General features: G+C 39.7%; 1 protein-coding gene across 1 annotated transcript in view; it reads left to right on the top strand.

Annotated features, from left to right (window-relative positions):
• The window catches only part of TMTC2 (transmembrane O-mannosyltransferase targeting cadherins 2), a 364,646-nt gene that overhangs the window by 107,799 nt on the left and 234,955 nt on the right, over positions 1–21,892 (top strand). The window contains exon 2 of the mRNA XM_077265461.1: positions 14,885–15,455. Coding sequence (XP_077121576.1) covers positions 14,885–15,455 — 571 coding nt within the window. The remainder of the gene's footprint in view (positions 1–14,884; positions 15,456–21,892) is intronic.

Below are 21,892 nucleotides of genomic sequence, written 5' to 3'. Positions count from 1 at the left end.
GGAATGTGTGCCTGCAGTATTAGGTAACGTAGGACCCATGGTTCATTCACGTTCCAGTAAACATGCAATGAAGGTAAAAGAATTCATGTCCCTAGAAATGTAAAGCGGTCATTCATTTCAGTGAGTATTTAAAGGTCTTCTATTCACAAGTGTTTAGGGGCAACAAAGGAGCATGCAGGAAGAATGGCAGAGTTACCAAATAAGCCCCAAACAATGCCTCTGTGAAATCCAACATCTTTCTGAATCCTCTACAATCTCTGAAAATGGTCTTTTTGATAATAGATTTCAAGCTCTGTCTGTTATGCTTTCTGTTTTGTAAGTTGGTTGTTCGATGGAGCACATCTTGGGTTTCTAATGAGCCCTTACAGAATACTTGACATTGGTGAAAGCTGTTTTTTTAATTTTTTATAATTTTTTAGAAGAGAACAAGGCCAAAATGTATTCAACCTCAATTGCCCCTGTAATGTTGATATGTAAAAAAGTCTAAATCATAATTAGCAAAATACGGGTTTGGTGAAAACTTACAAGCATTACTGTGTGTCAAGGAAACCCCGGTATAGTTATCCGCAATGTGAATAATTACACTGGTAAATTAGTTTAATAGACACAGAAGAAAAAAAACCCCATTGCATATTTAATATGCCAAAAGTGGGGATACTAAGTAGTATCAACCCACATTCAAAATATTTTATTGACTCCGTAATGTAACTATATAAATAGGAGAAAAACTGGAGTAACCAATAAATAAGTAAGAAAGTACAAAATTTATTTCAAAATTCTCCTCCTCCCCTGATGAAGTGTCTGGTATAGACACAAAACGTACGTCGGGGTCACCCGCCATCATTTGGGGCTCATTACCATCTGAGTAGTGTTGTGCACTGGGCCTGGTAAGTTTTGCCTTTAATTTACGATACAGTCCCTTTACTCTGCGGATCTCCAGCTGGGCCTGATCTATGTTGATTTACCCTGACTTTTTTTTTTTTTGCCTTACTTTTGGCTTTAAACCTTACTATAGAGCTCCCGCTGCTTCTGTGGATCCCCGCATTGTTATACAATACTTGGGCTTTATTTATTGTGCCTTATTTTTGGCTCTACTTACCTAGCACATGGACAAGCATTCAAATGTAAATCAGATAGATGTATTACCTCTGAACTCCCATGTGCACCTCACTACTATATGTACTTCCGTGTCCTTGTCCTGATTGACAATTTTATTATATGTGTTTTTCTTTGATCTTTTGAAATAAATTTTGTACTTTCTTATTTATTGGTTACTCCAGTTTTTCTCCTATTTATATAGGTAAATTAGTTTGTCTGGAATAAAGGTGGGTTTCATAAATGTAAGTCTGGGGGGCGTTTGTTACTTGCTGTTTCATTTTATTCTGTCAAAAGTTGATGGGGTTCCTGGCAGATTTTTTTTCTCCTCTACTATCTTTAAGCAATGGGACAGTTGACGAGTGATAATTGGGCTCTCGTGGCTTGCTCTTGGTGGTTTCCCATCAGAATGGGATGTTGAGTGTGGGATGGGGCATAGTTTCCCTTGTTTGAACAGCCATTACCAGTTCTCGGTGTGCCACTAAACTTAGGCTTTTTGTTCCTTTCTTTTCTTGTACTGTCACTTTGAAATTCAGCGTGTCTTTTGTTAGTATGTTGGGTTACGAATGAGTCTTGTATTTTTTTCCCTCTAAATTGCTATGCAATGAATTCTGCCCATTCAGTGAGGAAATGACAAGTATTCACAAGCTATCTGTGAGAAAGCAGTGACATCCCAAACAAGGAGTTATTACCTCCCTTGAACAGTTATGGAAAAAGAATTTGTCCTGAGCTGTCTGGTCTTCCTGTTCTTCGTTGTCCCTATAGAAACTGGCCCCTGTATAACAACGAACAATGGGATGTTTCTATGGAGACTACATACTAAAAGTAATAAGGGACATTGATGAATTAAAAAGAAGTTTTTTGTTTTGTCATGAGAAAGCAAACAGTCTTCCGAAGCTCTAATTATAGATCTTAGAAGTCACCAACTTTTGTTCCCATCTGTTTGAATCTGAATTACTTGTAGGAACACATGGCAATTGTGCAGCAAGTAAGTGCGTACCATGAAGGCTGCTTTATGTTTGGGGATAGTGTTTCTACAACATATATATAGTGGTGTCTATACACCTGGTAAGATATTTACGGTAGATAGATACGGATTTCTAGATTAACAAGAACACAAAACCTGTACTAAAGTGTATCTTTTTTACTAGTTCCTAATAAAAAGCTTTCTAACAAAGCATTTGGTATTATTTTCAATTTACACCCCTGATGGCATCTAATATGGTACCTAAAATTCACAAAGATACAGATAAGTTATTAGGAGTGGCTTCTAGCTACCAGCTCCAATACTTTTACACGGAGTGATAATTCGTTCAAACAAACCGTAAGCAACATAAATGCTACACAATTATTAAAACATAAAAACAATGCAATGCATCAAATACTAATATCACCGATCAGTGCTTGTCTTAAAGGTCTGTCTTTTAATGGTAAAGCGCAAGTTGGACACTTTGTGATTTACAAATCTTTTGCAATTCGTTTTTATTAAGTCACAACAAAAAATCTTAAGATTTTTTAGCTTTTTTGTTTCCCATAACTGTTAGGCTTAGTCTGATTGAAGCTTTTAAAGGGGTTATCTGGTACTCCTGACACATTTGCCCAGTTGTCAGATATCATGCATTTGCCCAATTCTAATGAACAGGGCACTTGTAGTACTATACCTGCTGATCTCGGCGTGTATGGGTCGTCACTTATCATCACTACTTACTTTGGATGTAGAGCTGAATGGCTCCAAATATCCCTCTTTTAAGTCAATAGATTTTGCTTGTATACCACTTTGCCTTTATAAACAATTTTGGGATATTGACAGACAGCACAAAAATTAATGAAAACCCAGACTTCAGTATCTAGATCCATCTGAGCTATAAAAAAATCAGTCTCTTAGGCCTCATTTAGACATCCTTTATTTTCCATTCGATCAGTCTGCTAGAGCCAACTTTAATTTGAGCCTCATGTTTTACCTCTAGTATGACATCTGGTCTACTTTTAAAATTAAAATAAGCCAAAAATGAATAAAGATTCCAAGCTTCTCCTACACATTTGTAAGAAAACAGAGAACACTTGATTGATATACCTTTGCTATCCATTTTTTGATGGCCCTATTTACTGATCGAGCAAATCAGATGGAAAACCAACATTTCTCTGAGCTGTTTTTTTTTTTTTTGTAGCATAAAACAATAGGTCTGCAAAAAAAAAAAAGAAAAAACCCAGACATGTAAACATGATCATACAATAGACTATAATAGGTATGAATTCTATATGTGAAAAATTCAAAACGTACAAAAATGATCACTCGATGAGGCCTTATGGTTGAGTTTTCAAAGGAGCATCCATGTCCATCCCCAGCCTCCATAGATCTCCATCAGGGCTTATGTCCGAATCCTTGCTAAAAAGAATTTGAGTTTATGTACTGATGGGCCATTGACTATAATGATGCAGACGGAGCTGCAGCGTGCTCTGTTTTACATATTTTTCACCCGCATATGCGTATTGAAGTCGGGCAGCAAGATATGGTAGACTAAGCCTTGCTGCCTGCCTCAACTAGGCGTATATGGCCAAAATTGATGTACATCCGAGCAGGCTATGATTCCGTCTGCATTATTATAGTCAATGGCCCCGACGGCGCATATGGCAAACATCTTTTTTTGAGGTGATTCGGATGTAAACTCTGACAGCCATGGAATTTATGGTCAAACCTGATGTGAATCCTACTGTAGATAAGTTTTTCCATAATTTGTAAGTGACTGATATGGGAATACCTTTTCATTCAACCATACTACATGTTTACAATCCGCTTTTGGTTTACGGCATAGGAACATTCTTAGACATTATGGTGCTGATATTGAAAGTAATATGATAATGCAGAATAACTTAGTAATTTTTGCTTAAAACCTTAAATCAAAAACCATGCCATTATAATAACATAGTACTTTTTTCACCCCAGAAACCTAGCAAAATTGACCATATACAGCTCTGGCAATAATTGAGACCACTGCAAAGTGTTCAGTTTGTCTGATTTTTCTCTTTATTTGTATATTTTTGAGTAAAATGTAAATTGTTCTTTTAGTCTATAAGCTTCTTACAACATGTCTTGGAATTTCCAAGCAATAATTTTTCTTTTTATGAAATGGTCAAAATAAAAAAAAAATATAAAAAATAACCCAGTGCTTTAAGTTCATAATCATTTAGAAACAACAATACTAATGTCGTAACTCAGGAAGAGTTCAGAAATCAATATTTTGTGGAATAACCATGATTTTTTATCACAACTTTCATACGTCTTGGCATGCTTTCCACCAGTCTTTCACACTGCTTCTGGGGCAAAAATGTAAGCAGTTCTTCTTTGTTTGATGGCTTGTGACTATCCAGCATCCTCTTGATTATATTCCAGAGGTTTTCAATGGGGTTCAGGTCTGGAGATTGGGCTGCCCATGACAGGGTTTTGATGTAGTAGTCTCTTAATTTTTGCCAGAGCTGTATTTAGTAACTCAGTAGTTTGAGCAGTAGTTAGTTTGACAATTTATAATTTTGAGATTATTTGAGATCAAGGAGTAATGATTGTCAGTTATAGTTGTGAAGCTTCAACAGATTATTTTTTCAGGCTTTTCTTATTTAGTTTCACTTGTACTTTGTACTTATGACTTCAGATTTTACTAGCTCTCACTAATCTTACTAATGCTAGATTTGGTTTCCTAAGGGTATGTGTCCACGTGCAGGAAACGCTGCGTGTTTGACGCTGCGCAGAGCCGCAGCGTCAAACACGCAGCGTCCAGATGTTACAGCATAGTGGAGGGGATTTTATGAAATCCCGTCTCCACTATGCGTGGTAACTATGAGGCCCTGCGATAACGGACATGCTGCGTGTCTTTTAAGATCGCAGCATGTCCGTGTACCTTGCGGCGACGCTGCGCCGCCGCAAGGTATATCACAGGGCCCTATGTTTGGGGTGCGATGATGCCGGATGTGTGCAATGAACACATTCGGCATCATCGCGTCACAGAAGGGGGTGGGGCTTAGGGCGGAGCGGGTTTGCCGCTCCTTCCTAACCGCCGGCCATCCTGAAGGTGGACACATACCCTTACTATACAAAAGCATCTTTCTTGCATAGAAATTGGATGTAATTTTGCTATTTTTGTGTTTTTTTACTTGTTTATATTTTAGAATTGGAGACAATCTATTATTTAAGGCCTTTCTGCTGGTAAACCTGTTAAGCAGCTGACGGTCTAAAGGCATGTGTTTGTTTTCAGGCATTCATACCCAGCATTGCCTTGCAGATCAGGGCTAGAACAAGAACTGTTACACTATCCTTCCTAACCCAAGGAACAGTGGGCTCCAGCCAGCTCTCAGACAGGGTGATTTGCTTCTCATTTGTCATTGCGGTGACAGGCACGGAAGGCTTAATTCTAGTCAGACTCACAAATGCTGTTGGTTTTTTTCTTCCATAATAAAGCGTGACCTTTGTAATGAAACGCAGTCATTGTGACACCTTGCATACATTTTGCTCCAACACAAAAGCTGTGCACTCGTAACCAGTAGATGTATTGGGATCAGCGCATGATTAAAATACTGGATTGAGTGGAGGTCTCTTTCTCTGTAATAGCACTCTACAGACGGACCTTACAGACAGACGACGGCCTGATCAGATAGGTGGGGAATGAATTGCATCAAGGAGGTTTATGAGAAAGACCTGTTCAGTTGCCGCGCTGGGGTCCTGGGTTCAAATCCTACCTTGGACAACATCTGCAAGGAGTTTGTATGTTCTCCCCATGTTTGCGTGGGTTTCCTCCGGGTTCTCCGGTTTCCTCCCACATACCAAAGACATACTGATAGGGAATTTAGATTGTGAACCCCATCAGGGACAGCGATGATAATGTGTGCAAACTGTAAAGTGCTGCGGAATATGTTAGCGCTATATAAAAATAAAAATTATTATTTCAGTTTCTGGTCTACTGATGAAAAATTTTCTTTGACACTGGATGTTGCATATGAAAGGTGCGGAGCTTTGATTCCGTGCTCCAGCTATACTCCTATCATATGCTGCTGTGACATCATTGAATAAAAGATTGGAAAGGGCAAGTCAAATGTCAGCAGCATGACTTCTCACCAACCAGCAAAATTATGAATTTTATTCAAGATAGCGGAGATACAGACATGCGATTATTGGTCTGATACAAAAAATAAGATCAAACAAAAATATAGAGACTTGTTCAGATGTATTGGGCTCAGTGCCCTTTATCTGTTGATAGGCATCGGGGTTGACACCGTGTTGCCTCTGAGTCCTTCGGTTTCCAGCTATGTTCCAAAAAGAATGCTTGTTTAAAGGCGTTATCTGGGATTTTGTTTTCTTTTTTCCTTTGGGGCTAATTTACTGGCAAGTAGTCGATAACTTCCTGCCTGTTCTGCCCGGGGATGATCTCTTCTGGCTAGAGCAGTCCTGCCAGCAATTCTCTTGCTTCCTGTGACATTGCTGGAGATCCCCCCTACTTCCAGTGATGGCCCATCAGCAGAACAGTTCCTTCTCTTCTGCTTTGCTCTGTTGACGGACATTACTGCTCATGTCCTGCTGATTTACAGCCAGCTCATCACTGCTAACTTACAATGTGAGTTCTTTTGGGGACAGGGAATTATGAGAAAGGTGTAATATGCTGGCCCTGTATAAGCAATGGAAACTATAATTGATAGTATTGCCATGTGTGGAATGCTGATATGCTATTGATGGACATGCCTTTGGAGTTATCGCAGATAGAGGATTTCTGTTAACTAGACACAGTTCCTCTAAATAAGGGCAAGTTGTAATATCAGGCAGGCCTCTGTGCACAATATGTTCATGAGGGTACTGGTAGACCTCCACTGATTCCTCCTCATTGATCACATATCCTGCAGTGCCCGGAACATTATGACATTGGGATGGCCATCACTTGCAGTATTTCCATTGTTTCCAAACAGCTGGATTATCTAATATATTTCTGAATGGAAGTGTTGATTGAAGACATGTTCATTTACCAGAAAAACACCTGTTAGTCATTCCAGCACTCAGGCTTTTCCGTTGTAATGTCTTGTTTGCTTATCTGCTAGATTAGATTGTCAGCACTTAACAATGCGGTCATTCATCATCACGACGTTGCGTTGGTCTTGCAGGTGCACTCAGTGATGTCAAGGAAAGTCGTTTTATTTACTTTGTGCTTTTCCCTTCCAAATCTAAAAAAAAAAGGGTGTATTACACCGTTCTGGAGACGTGACTGATATTGCCTTATAATAGGACCTGCACAGGGTGTTTCCTCTCACTCAGCATAGCTGTATGCAGTATTTACTTTGTGTCGATGACATCTTCATTGCACTGTTCTTGGTATTTCGGTAATCCTAGCTATTGTTAAAATCACAAAATATGTTCTTCTTGGCTACGTATCTCCGATGGCATGCCCTGCAATGTTTTGATAGTGAAGCACAATGTATTCAGTAAACCCTTGCACCCTTTCACCTCCCAAATTTGTATTTATGTATAATATTTTGATATGAGAGTACTCATGTATTCAAGCTTCGAAGAGCCTTTCGACAAGGTCCAATGATCGACAAAAGGAAGCTCATAGGAAAGTTTTTTCCAGTCATTGCCCATATAAACATGTTGAACAAGTCATCATCATGGCCACATGCAGAAACACTCTGCTCCAGGAACCTGACTGCTATTAGCTTCCTTTAGTGCAGTTTTTACTTAAAACACACTGCTGGAGTGGTGCTTTAAACTCAAGTTTCCTGCCCCCAGTCATATACTCACCCTTCAGCGTCTTCACCATTTTTCAGCACTGCTCCAGTCCTTCAACACCATCTTGTAAGCGCAGCTTCTGGCCGTAAGCTACATCACAAGCTCTCAATGCAAGTCTATGAGAGCTAGAACGAGTCTGTCATAGACTTACATTGATTAGTGGCTTTGACTCGCTGCATGAACCACTGCAGCAGCCGGCAGGTCACATACTGCAGGAGACAGATTGTTGCAGCAGCGAAAACAGATGAAAATGCCAGAAAATGTGTATCAGACAGGGGCAGAGGAATCGCATTTTAAGCACCACACCAGTGATGAAATGTAATTAAAAAAAAAACCTACTGGAGTGGTGCTTTATGTCAGACAACTCCTAAAAGTTTTATAACAATGAATAGTGGCAAAAAAATCAATTGAAAGATTTTTTTTTTTCAGAATTTGTTAGAACTCATACAAAAAAATCATACTATGCAGTATTATATTCTGCTTAATGGAGGTATTCTTAGATTCATTGCAGTCACTGCATGGTGGTAGGTGGTGGGTCTACAGATTTTGGTGTCCATGCATGAGGTTGTGGTTTTCATGTTTTTTTTTTCCAATCTTTTTGAAGCATTCAAGAGTTTTCAATAAGAAGCATTGTTAGACATGTCCGATGGCTCTCATCTCCCAGGAGAACAACAATTCATGTGCATTATAGTCCTGATGCTCAATAGGAGACTTAATCGGCAGACTTGGATATGCAAAGATCTCAAAGTCAGGAGTCAGTCAGAGCAGTGCCAAAACCCCTTCATTTTTGTAATTCGTGACGGTCACTGGGCATTGACCCCTTTTGACATGCCCCAGAGGATCATTAGGAGTGAACTGGTCCATAAATTCCAATTGGCAAAACTTTAAATCCGGCTTTATAAAAAGAATGTACAGTATAGATATAAACCTGGAAACTGAGAGATGAGGAATCACAAGAACTACAGCAGTTCGGAGCATGTTTTCGTCTTAATATTTGGCGAAGCTTTTGGTTGAGCTAATGACGCGAATGTAATTCTGCCTTGTGTTCTGTTCATCCGACATCATGTAAATATCTTGTGTAATCATGGAAATGTGATGCTCTTTTTCTGCTGGCTCCTTTCCAAACTAGAACCCCTCCAGGGTTAGAATATTAATCCACTGCAGCTTTATAGACTTGAAATTGATAGAATTTAACTTTTCTACCTTCCAAAATTGCAAATTACCAGGGAGAAACAATTGTGGTTACTGTAAACAGATGCATTTCCTTTCTTCCAGCTTACTTGAGGGTAAAATGAACATGAAAGGTGATTTACTATACAATGTGAAATACATAGCTAATACAGTGTGAATTGCTTCAATTTACTGAAATCTCGTATGCGTGAATGCACTGTGGTTTTTAGGTGAGGTAAGGTAAAAATTAATATTCAGTATGAAATGATTATTCTATAATACTGATGATTGGGTCACATTTTATATGCACACATAGTAGTCAGGGAAATGACCGGATGTCCATGCTGTTCCAGAACTGAGTTTACTGGAGAGAAAGCTGGTTTCTCTGATGCACCTCAGCTGAAATAGAGAACATTGTTGGGGACATTGAAGTCCATATGACTCTTTGATGTCCAGATCTTGCTGAAATGTGATGGTCATGTCTCCCTGCTAGTGTTGGCACTATGATACTTTTGAGCATTGCTAAGATTTAATGGGGTATTCTGACTGTTTTATTCACAACAAGATACCGTAGGCGCACAATACCTTCCGTTAAGTACCAGTAGACGTGACTTCACTGGCCATGCTCGCCTCCCGATGTGAAAGTGAGCGGAACTGAAATGCCCCTTTAATCTTTAATGAGATCTTGACTTTACCAAAAACGTATAGACTAAAGACGTTTGTCTTTCTCGGAGTGTGAGGTCAGTAGTTGCCAGGTTGTCCAGTTTTGTTGGGTAGGGTCGCTTTTTTGTAGTTTTTTGCTATCTTCATGTATTTATCAAATTATTGCTGTAAAAAGTACTGAAAGCTAAAGACAAAACCACAACTGTTTTCTGTGGAGTGAATGAATGTTAGCCCGGATACAATAAGTAGTTGTAGGTAAGATTACAATTTAGAATTTAAGTTACATGCATCCATTTTGGAATTTATTTTAGGAGTGATTTCCATCTTCTGTTCACCACAAAATGCACTTAAAGAATTGTTTCCGGTTTTAAGCTTTAAATGGATAATCAGCAACTGATTCCATAAAATGTACGTTCTTTTCTTTCTACTATTCTTCTCTTTTATGAGGGCAAAAGATTTCTGGCATTTACAGATTAAAATAAATTGTTTTGCGCTTTCTTAAAGGCAATCGGTAAGAAGATTTTTGTCATGTAATCTGAAGACCGCATGAGATAGGGGGGAAACACAGAATTCAGGAATGTGTCACTTGTCAAAGTGTGTGCTGTTTACTAACGGTGAAGGATTTGTGACTAAGAGGCTAACCCTTTAATGACCTCTGATACCCATTAAAACGGGGGGAGGGGGGGCGGAACAAAGGGGCCTTATTCATCCATGTTTTAAAATTGCGATTGGGAATAAGCCTATAGCACCCTCTAGAATCTGAAAATCTCCGGTGTCTCTGCTACTGGGGTGGCGGAGACCCTGGAGGAAAAATAATCCGGGATGGATCATGTGATCGCCGTTATTCAATAAAAAAAAATGTCCGATATTGAAATAATTTCTCTTCTGACATGATACACATATAGCCACCATCCCCTGGCCCTCCACATCCTCTAACTGAAAAAAATGGCGGGAGCATGCACAGTGTGCCCAATTAAATCTGCTAGCTGTGACACACCATAGTGCAGCGATCAAAAGGCAATGATTAGTAAGTATGTCATCCTCCTAGTCAGATTATTATTATAATTTGTCTTTAATAATTTTTTTTTTCTTTCATTTATTCCATTAGGGTTGAGCTTAGGTTTGGTGTTGGGCTTAGGGTTGGGTTTTTTTTTCAAAAGTTTAAGAAAAAAATGATCTTGGTATGACTAGTTTTGAGTGCAAGTGCTCACTACTCCAATTTGCATCAGGTGCTCGGGTATGCACAGAGTATCGCGGGTGCTCGAGTGACATGCTTGATTATACTCTTCCCACATGTTTCACGGCTGTTAGACAGCCAAAAAAATGCAGGATTGCCTACCAAACATGGACAATCCCTGCATGTATTTTTTGGGTGTCTAACAGCTGTGAAACATGCGGGTGGGGGACTCGAGCATGTCACTCTAGCACCTGTGATACTCGGTGCAGACTGGAGTACCGAGCCCTTGCGCTCAACACTAATGATGACATTCAATATGATGACCTGTGTAGTGCCTTTTAGGTGCAAAATTCACACTATACCCCTGGATAAAATCGTTGAGGGGTGTAGTTTCAAAAATGGGGTCAGTTGTGGGGGGTTTCTGCTGTTTGGTTTTCTTATGGGCCCTGCAAATGTGACATGTCACCTGCCAGCTATTGTTTCTTCTGTTCTGACCCCTGCCATTTGTCCAAACAACTTTTTGACTACATGTTGGGGTATCACCACTCTCATAAAGTGGGTAGCATACTGTGTAGTCTACTTTCCGGTATTACCTCCTGCAAAAGTGAGATTTTTTTTTCATTCCACATTGCATTAATTTCTGTGTAGCAACTGAAAGGTTAAAAAATGTCCTTACAGTTTTAAAGTATTTAAGGGGTGGGTTTTTTAAAACAGTATATCTTTTGGAGAGTTTCCAATATATAGCATCCTCAAAGTCCACTCTCCCAGTGTGTCATGTCACCTACAAACCATAGCAGTAAAATCTGCACAAAAGTATGGCGCTCCTTCCCTTCTGAGTTTTGCACTCTGCCTCAAAAGCAGTTCCCACTTTATTGTAGGGTATTGGCGTACTCAGGAGAAATTGCACAAAAACTGAGAGGTCCATTTTTTCCTATTAGCCCTTGTAAAAATAAAAACGGGGGCTAAAACAACATTTTAGCGGTACAAATGTAATTATTCTTTCTTAACCGCCCAGTGATAAATTTTTGTGAGACACATGTAGTGTCAGTATGATCACTGCTCTCCTAGATGAATCAGTCGGGGGGTGTAGTTTGTAAAATGACATCACTTCTGGGGGGATTCTGGTGTTTCGGCAACTCAGAGGCTCTGCCAATGTAACATGGCACACCCTTAAACCATTTCAGCAAAATCTGAATTCCAATATGACACTACCTCACTTCTGAGCTTTGTACTGTGCCTCAAAAGTAGTTTTCCCCCACATACGAGGTACTAGCGTACTCAGGAGAAATTGCACAACAAATTGTATGGTGCATTTTGCTCCGTTGCTCTTGTGAAATTGACAAATTTGAGGCAAAAACAACATCTCTGCGGGAATTTTTTTTTTCACAGTTCAACGTTATAAACTGCCGAATCGCCATGAGAAAATAATCGGAGATGTGCACAGCCTCATAGAATAACACTGGTCAGAGTGCAATCCAATTTTTTTTTATCAGAATGCACTCATCTAATTTATTTGCTCTTGTGAACGAGCCATAGCTATCATTTCAGGAGAACTTGCAGCAGAATGTCTGTGTCTACCACCTCCTCCTATTACCGCTCCATAGAATGTTACAAGCATCAACTGTCATGTCTTATCTTAATAAGGGGAAAATTTGTCTTTTTGAAGGCAGATTTTACCCATGAATTAAGAATGAAACATCAATCCAGGAGGAAAAAGAAACAAATGTCTCTGATACTAAGGAAGTACCATAAAGTCAATATTGTGATTTGCCTTTTTTCAAGTTTAGGAGATTAATTATAGTTTTGGTGTCTACATTATAAATTCTGATGTACCGTATATTTTGCGTGTTGCCAATGTAACCAGATATGGCATCTTTAAGTCTTACTAGAGCTCAGAAGTAGCAGCAAGAGTTTAAATGCACAATAAGCGCCCAAAGATCATACTGTAAATAATGTATGCTATTAACCTGACCTCTACTCATTGAAGCTGAATATTAATCACTTATACATGTTTTATTATGAATCACAATGATTATCTTAACCGATCCACAAGCTCTGAACCCTTGTCCCGAATTCCAATTTGTATGGTGCTCTACTTATAAAATTCTATAAAGATAATCTGCAGTAAGGGAGTGATTTTTAATCTATATATTAACTGTATTGCTTTAGTCTGAGATTTATAAACTTCTATGGGCGTTTGAGTATTTCATATAGCACCAGGCAGATATGATACAGTAGTGTAAAAAATGAACGTGCCATGTCCTGTTCTCAGCCTGGCTCTGTAAGCAAATTCTGTCATATCAGCTGATTTTTTTTTTTCTTTTTTGGATCCACTGTAGAATTTGACAAAAGTTGTCATTCATTTATGGGCAAAAATGAATCAGACTGATAATGTTTATTGGTTTGATTACTTAATTTTTTTACTTAAATTTTTCCAAAGTTTCCCTTGAACAGATCAACAATGAAACCTAAAACTAGATCAAACATAGGGGATGATTCATCATTCTTTTTTTTCCAAGTCACTTTTCTTTTTTTGTCTTGTGTTTGTTGATGGTTTTTGGTACTACAAATGCTACTTGTAGTTCATGAATTTTACACAAAATCAAAAAATGTTCTTAATTTTTGTCTTTAATCTTTTTAGCACAAAAAGTGACATGTTCCCCTAAATGATCGCTAAATTTGTATGCAAAAAATGGTTCAGCTGTATAGAAAATTATTCCAGGGGCTACATTTGTGGAAAAAGTCGCAATTGGGACATCTGGGAACCCCAAACCCTGTCACACAAAAAGGCGAACACATCAGAGAGACATGGAAAAGGACACAAATTAAAAGCAGATACACCAAAAACTAAACAAAGATGTGCGCAAATGCAATAGTTTTTTGCATCATTATTCACATCGATTTCATTGCCATTTTTAGGAGTGTTTTCTTTTGGTCAAAAATGCAGATGGTAATTTAAGTATTTAATTTATTAAGTATTTTAATATGTACCTACACAGCCTATCGTGCGGCTTCTGTGGTCACAAAGCAGGAAATACATAAAATAATAACATTTTCTTGTTGATTGGTCAGTTCACAAACACTGGCAGGACCAGAGGTGATGTCATTCACGCCATGCCCGTGTGATCGCTGCAATAATAGTCGTTATAGAAACTTGATTCCAGCTCACCCAGCTGCTCTATGCTCATCCACCAGGGGCTCAGACACCGGCCTCCCTCTGGCCTCACATCAAGGAAAATAGAAAAAATTGGAGTCCGTCTCAACAGGACATGTCAACCATGTAAATTTTTTTTTGTATTTTTAATGATAGACGTTGTAAGGCTTCTATGGGCAGCAGTTACATGTGGCATCATCGGAGTGTTATTGCTGGTGTTACGGGAGAATTAGCACATGAATATAAAATATTTTATTACATTCCCTGTTTTGTGCCTCCTTTACAAAAAAAATTCTTGGACAAGCCCTTTCAATAATGACACTGCAAGGCAACAGGTAAATCAGTTTGAAAAGGGAGCTGGAAATGCCACTTGTGATAATCTTCCCAAGTCATACCAAGTGCTCTGCTTATTAGCAATAGGAGTTGAGGGTTTTCAATGTTAATTGGAAGAGTTGGTTGAATCATGCAGAAAATATTGTTCTAACTTAATAGTAGTCATTAATGATTGCGATCCTTGAAATCTGTTGAATACAGCCCTGTATGTTATGTGGTATTTTATTTTCTGTAGGTTTAATCCCTATGTAGGTATAATCCTTCAGCGTTTGCCAGTCTAAAGTATTGTATACACTGTTTGTTGTTGTTTTCTTAAAACCAAATAAAAAGATATTGTTAAAAAAAAAAAATAGGAATAGGAGTTGAGGTTATACTAGTCTTCACCAAAATATGAACCATGTGGCCAGTCTATGGTTCCTAGATATTGAATTTAAATATAAAAAGTATATAGAATGTAATAATGCTAATCAATAGAACTTGCTGCTTGTTTACATATATGCTAATTACCTTTCAATTTATTTTCTTATTTTAGCCGGGCTATCAAGACAAATCAGGATCTGCTTCCCGAAACTCCATGGATCCAAATATTCTTCAATGATTTTTGGGGCACCTTACTTACTCACAGTGGCAGCCATAAATCTTACCGTCCTCTATGCACTCTTTCTTTTCGCCTTAACTACGTCTTTGGAGGTCTAGAACCTTGGAGCTATCACCTTGTGAACATCCTGTTGCATTCAGCTGTCACAGGCCTTTTCACACACCTTTGTAAAGCCCTCTTTGGCAGTGGGTGCTGGACTCTCTTAGCTGGACTTTTATTTGCTTCTCATCCGATCCATACGGAAGCTGTTGCTGGAATAGTTGGACGAGCAGATGTCGGAGCTGGACTCTTCTTTCTACTTTCATTACTTTGCTACGTAAAGCATTGTACTACCCGGAGCTGTTCTGTTAGAAGCTGGTGCTGGATCCTATTTAGTGGATTGTGTGCAGCTTGCAGCATGCTATGGAAAGAACAAGGAGTCACTGTTCTGGCGGTGTCTGCTGTTTATGATGTTTTTGTGTTTCACAAATTAAAAATAAGCGAGCTCATTTCTGCTGTCGTAAAGGTAAGTAAGCCTAGAAGTGTCTGCCGTTAACTTCATATTGATGTTTAGTCTAGAAATCAGTACCTGATAAATGGTGAGAGAAATACTGTTTATAGCTGAAGATCCAAAAGCGAAATCTTCCCTTGGGTCCCACTGATTTTGAAAATAATTTTTATGCAATGAAACTAGATTTCCAGGGCGAAGTATCAGAAACTACAGTAAGGGTTCCTTTTTTGGAAAAACATTTTATTTGTGGCAAAAAAACAAACAGATGTTAGCTTGAACTCAACAGGGAAATATTAATCTCATTGTCACTGTTTCATCGCTTGCGGGGGGGGGGGGGGGTTGTCAAGTCAATTTTTTTTCTTTTATTTTAATATTCGCTGGCTTTTTATTTTGGCCAAACTCTTCAAAATGGTTCATGAATATTGCTCAAAATCAAAACTTGTTTTCTCTTTGACACCTATTTTGCAAAATGCACAAACATTGTTCCCAAATAACTGTCTTACACAAAATCACTCCAGGGAGGACTGACTGTATATTTGTTCAAATTTAGCGACTTTATTTTTATGGAAACAAAAAAAAAGTTTCAATTGAAGTGGAAAATGTAAAAATGGCATAAAAATCTGATGAGAAGGAATATAAACCAGCTCACCCGTGATGCATAAGCTGAATTTCGGGAGCACGGACCCGCTGTGTCCAGGCGTGTAGAATCCAAGAGAAGAAAATGTCCAGCTTCACCGAATCCGTGAAAAACAGTTTTCTTTATTCACAAACTTAAATATGGAGGATACAGACTTCAGCACAAACCATATGGGTAAGAATCTCAACGCTTTTCCGGAGACTAAGCTCCCTTAATCATGACTGCAACATAAGGCCCCGTCTCACACAGCGACGCTGCAGCGATACAGACAACGATGCTGATCGCTGCAGCGTCGCTGTTTTGTCGCTGTGTGGTCGCTGGGGAGCTGTCACACAGACAGCTCTCTCCAGCGACCAACGATCAGGGGAACGACTTCGGCATCGTTGAAACTGTCTTCAACGATGCCGAAGTCCCCCTGCAGCACCCGGGTAACCAGGGTAAACATCGGGTTACTAAGCGCAGGGCCGCGCTTAGTAACCCGATGTTTACCCTGGTTACCAAAAAAAACAAACACTACATACTCACCATCTGTTGCCCGTCAGGTCCCTTGCCGTCCGCTTCCCGCTCTGACTGTGTGCCGCCGTACAGTGAGAGCAGAGCGCAGCGGTGACGTCACTGCTGTGATCTGCTCTCACTTTGCGGCGCTCAGTCAGTGTGGGAAGCGGACGGCAAGGGACCTGACGGGCAACAGATGATGAGTATGTACTGTTTGTTTTTTTTTACATTTACGCTGGTAACCAGGGTAAACATCGGGTTACTAAGCGCGGCCCTGCGCTTAGTAACCCGATGTTTACCCTGGTTACCAGTGAAGACATCGCTGAATCGGTGTCACACACACCGATTCAGCGATGTCAGCGGGACCTCAACGACCAAAAAAAGGTCCAGGCCATTCCGACACGACCAGCGATCTCGCAGCAGGGGCCTGATCGCTGGTACGTGTCACACATAGCGAGATCGCTACTGAGGTCGCTATTGCGTCACAAAACTTGTGACTCAGCAGCGATCTCGCTAGCGATCTCGCTATGTGAGACGGGGCCTATACTCCAAGCGGAGTGTGTTGCAATCGCAGAGAGATAAGACACAATCTTTCAGAGAAGTGACAGCACAGGCTGTATGTACCAAACTACAAGTAACACTAGTTGCTATGGACGATAGTGGTTTTGTGTGACCAAGCTGGGGCTAGCTCTGCTTTGTCTGAATAACCAGGGTCTATATTGTTTAGTTAGTGCTTGTACAAGGTAAGGGATTTTATGTATGTTTTTTGGGGGGTGTTGTACAACCAGTGGAAATAAACAGAATTTCATATGGGATATAACAAAACCCTGTGTCTTCATGTTCCAAGTAGATACCTGAGAGAGTAAACCCATACACTCTCCATTTATTTTTATCCCTGAAATGGTTTTACAAAAATATTTTTTAGAAATGATAGGTTTACAGAACTTAATACCTGCCTACAACCTGCAGGTTAATAGTGTTCTAAAGCTGCCCTTCCGCCATACTGAAAGCCCGACTGCCCGGGAGACATGATCTTTTATCCCTCCTCGGCATCCTCCAGCTTTCAGTCTTAAAGACACGGCCGGCGCGGCTTCAGTCACCGCTCAGTACTCAGTGAGCTGTGGCTGTAACCACACCCTGACACTGATGAGCCAATTGTCAGTTCATGCTGTAGTGTGGTGACTGAAAGCCAGAGAGTGCCGGGAGGAATAAAGATACTCCAGGTAGCTGGGCTATCAGCTGGGTGTCCGCACAGCTTTAAAACACTATTAGACTCCAGGTTGAAGGCAGTTTTTTTTTTTACTTGACGTGTTCCCTTTATTAACAACCTGTCAACAGGGACAGGCAGCAATGGGTGTCTTTTGTTTGTTATTTTTACAGTTTTCAAATCACTTATCCCTTAAAACAATAGCTTGGAAAACCTTTTTAACTTTTTATAATTCTATTATTATTAATTGTCAGGATGGATGTAGTTTACGCATTAGAGAGCTGAATCACTGCAATGCACCTCACGAGAATGAGAACCAAACAAAAGGGATCCATTTTCGCTGCGTTCTGTTCTCCCTAATCTCCGCACTCTAGATTTGCCAGGCTTTATGGGCATTAGATCATAGTCAGATGGCCCGATACAGAAAAGGTAGCTGCTCTTTTTTTAGTTTGTAACTGATTGAGTATGTATGTAATTTCAGTAGGCAACACCTCCGGTGCGGGTCATCTTTTAGGGGAGAACATTAATGGACGGGTTCACATTTATCCTGACTGTGTTGTTTATTTCTAGATATACATCATACACATTTTTTTTAATCAGATAAATTTTCATTAAACTAACAAGGTTAACAACCACTCATATGACAATATTATTTTAAATTAACAAAATAAATCCCCCCCCCCCCCTCCCTTTTGGAGACCAAATCCAGGGCATACAATAATCTATCCGTATTAGCTGAAAGAAACCAAAGTAAACAATTTGCGTCAATTATACAGTCTGGTATTCCATACAAATAACCATCAATTATTCCCATCCAGCCATGGCTGCCACAATTTCTGGAAAAAACCCCAACCTATTTCTCTTAGTGCATATACTTTTCTCTAGCTGGACAATATGGTTCGTTTGAGTAATGAAATCACGTCTAGTTGGAGGTTCCTCCCTGATCCAGTATCTTGCAATCAATTTCCTCACTATAAATAATAGTCGTGCAATTGCAATTTTAGTCGTGTTGTCAGCTAGTGTTTCCTCCAAATACCCAAGTACACAAATCAAAGGATCTCTAGGAATTGAACACCCATATATCACTTCAATTCTATTCAGTACTACAACCCAGTATGCAGACAGTCTGGGGCAAAGCCAGAGCATATGTAATATACTCGCCTGAGACTGTGAACATCTAGGGCACCCAGAATTGGATCTCAACCCAGCTTTAAATAACATGTCAGGTGTCCTGTAAACCCTATTTATCACATACAATTGTGACAGTCTTCCGGGTTCACTCATAGATAACTTGGGTACGTACTCTAAAATAGACTCCCACCTGTCATCGTCTATTTCACCCAAGTTAGCCTCCCACTTCCTTCTGGCCTTAATAGGGTGGTCTAGAAAAGTATGTAACAGATCACCGTATACTTCTGATATTGCCCCCTTCGTTCCGCTATTATTAAGTATGAAATCCAATGTGAGATCTGTCTGTATCACTATAGGCCCTCTCCTTCTTTGCACCTGGAATGCATGCTGAACCCGTCTATATTGAAAAATATTTAGCCTTGTGAGTTGAAATTCTTCCTGCAACATGTCATATGTTTTAAGATTCCCTCTACAAATCAATTGGCCTATCAACCCAATGCCCTTGTCCTTCACATCATACACATTTGTCTTCATAGCCATCTGGTTGTTTGCAGATCCTGAAATTGGCATCATACACCCGCATTTACCTAATAAATGTTGCCAGCAATAATTTTACACTATCTTTACGGAGATGACAACTAGTCTTAAATCTACCAGTGTCCATTTGGATCATCACTCCAGGCTATATTCTAAGGCTGACTTTATGATACCCGAAGTTGAAGTTGAACAGTAGTGAGCTTTATAAGATTATGGGGAAAGTCCTACAGTGGTTCACCCCGAATAATAGGGAAATCTATAGTTCAGAGATGGCTAGGATGAATATCACAATCTACTTTACACTATTTGTATACATTCTTTATTACATCAATATTTTAAAATCTATATATTGGCACATCAACATTTTGTAACTAGCTTCTCAAGTTATCCCTTTCAATAATGTCTATGAAATGGTAATCTATTGTCCACTTCGGTGGCACTAAGTTGCACCCTGCTATCCTCCTCAATAGCCTCTGTAAATCTGCTGGTCGGAGAAATAATGTTTCCCACATGAAAGATACTCTTATTGAAACAATCTCTTGCAACATTTGCATATATTTATAACTGTTGCTTATGGAGTTTTTAGGTATGTATAAAGCGGCTTTCATTTTAGGCTTAATGTCTCTCATCCCTTTTTGCCTCCTTATTACTGATGACAATTGCAATCGCCTTTGATTGGGTTTTGTAAGGCTTTAGAATTTTCTTGCAAATCCTTGTTTTGCTCAATGGGTTAATTATCTCCTTAATTCTCTTCTGGCCTTGATTCTCTTCTCTCCTAGCTGCATCTTGTAGTAATCCCCCCTTTCCTACCCGCCGTTATCTTGGATCACTCCCAATGTTTTCCGCACCATGCCCAAAGCTAAAATACAATGGTAACATCTGGCTAAACAATTAGTATGTTTGTTTTCTTTATTGATTCATTTTAATAATCACAGTGAAGGACATGGGACAAAATATGGATCCAATGTTCTCGACATCCTAATCTCGCTGGTGTATCCGACATGTAATATTTTCCACGATGAAAGATGAGATATTCATGGAGTCTGAGTTGAATGAGTACTTTTTTTGCCTTGAGTATATTTGTGTGGAGAACGCCACAAAATTCTAAAAATCTCCAGTGTTCCCTTGTTTTATCAGAAACTGCTGGACAAACAGGTGAATAATATGGTGTTAAACTACAATACAAGCAAATTATTGAAACAGGGATGGAAGAAAAAGATGAGTAATGACAGCTCCTGGCGTGCATTAATGACTTGGTGTCATCAGTCTCCGAGTATCAGGTGGTAAAGGGTTGACATGCCCTTGTATCCAATGCTCTGTTTTACCCAGATGGTTATTGTGTGCTCAGTTGGTTTGATTATTTCTGTCAGCTCCCTCGAAAAGCCATATGTTACCCTGCAAGAAAGTGTGTGATTGTGTATATATGAAGTATATATATATGTATTTGTGTGTGTGTGTGTGTGTGTGTGTGTGTGTGTGTGTGTGTGTGTGTATATATATATAGAGAGAGAGAGAGAGAGAGAGAGAGAGTTTATATACAGTCTATAATTCTTACTGTATAATTTTAGCTGATTCTAACTAAAGACTACTAAACTGCTAACTAGATCAAAGGGATGTATTGCAGTGAGTACTCATTCAGACGTCTGTCCACATCGGTCCCAGATCAGACTGTTCATGCACGGACTGGCCACGGGTTCTCCGACCCTAGTGTGATCGCTGCATTTATTTCTATGAGGCTGTTAGCCTCGGCTTGTAGGCCAGTCCATGCATTGCAGTCCGATATCTGACCGATTTGCATGAATGTCTGAAGTAATTGTAACTCTTAGCAGTCTGTAGGGCCTTTCTGTATCTTTAGATGTTTCAGATTTAATTTTTCTTTTATGATTCAGACAGGAATAAAATAAATGCATACTGTTTGAGCTGGCGGAACGCACCGAGTAAATATAGATGTTATTATTGGTGCGTTCGCAGCCCGGGGTCCACCGTGCAGAAGGAGAGAGAACCTGCTGCTAGCAAATGGCACTATATGGCGGTATAAGCGAGCTCTGTTACTTCACAGAGTCGCCGTGATAGAAAAGCACTGTGCCCTGTTAAGCTCACAGGAGTACACAGCTAACTGCTGAGCTGATAGCAGACAGTGGTCATGCAGTCAGAGAAGCACACAAACAATTCCTCACCGGAGGTGCTGGTATTCTAGTGGCCTATTTCAGCCGAGCCCTGACCACAAGCATACATGACCACACTGGCTCATAACAAAGATTGATACTAGCACATGGCCATGCAAGCCTTTTATAGTTGCAGCAACTTCAGGACCTTCCTAGAGGACCAATGGGAGTTGCTTCAGGACCTGAGCGTGTGACCCTTGACCTCCAATGAGAGGTCTTCCTTTGGGCATGCTCAGAAGGGAGAAAGCAGGACTTAGTCCCAGAAGCGAGTCCCGCCGCT

Source organism: Ranitomeya variabilis, chromosome 5, assembly GCF_051348905.1.
Source record: "Ranitomeya variabilis isolate aRanVar5 chromosome 5, aRanVar5.hap1, whole genome shotgun sequence".
In the NCBI taxonomy this organism is placed as follows: Eukaryota; Metazoa; Chordata; class Amphibia; order Anura; family Dendrobatidae; genus Ranitomeya; species Ranitomeya variabilis.
This window is presented reverse-complemented; position numbering and strand designations above follow the sequence as displayed.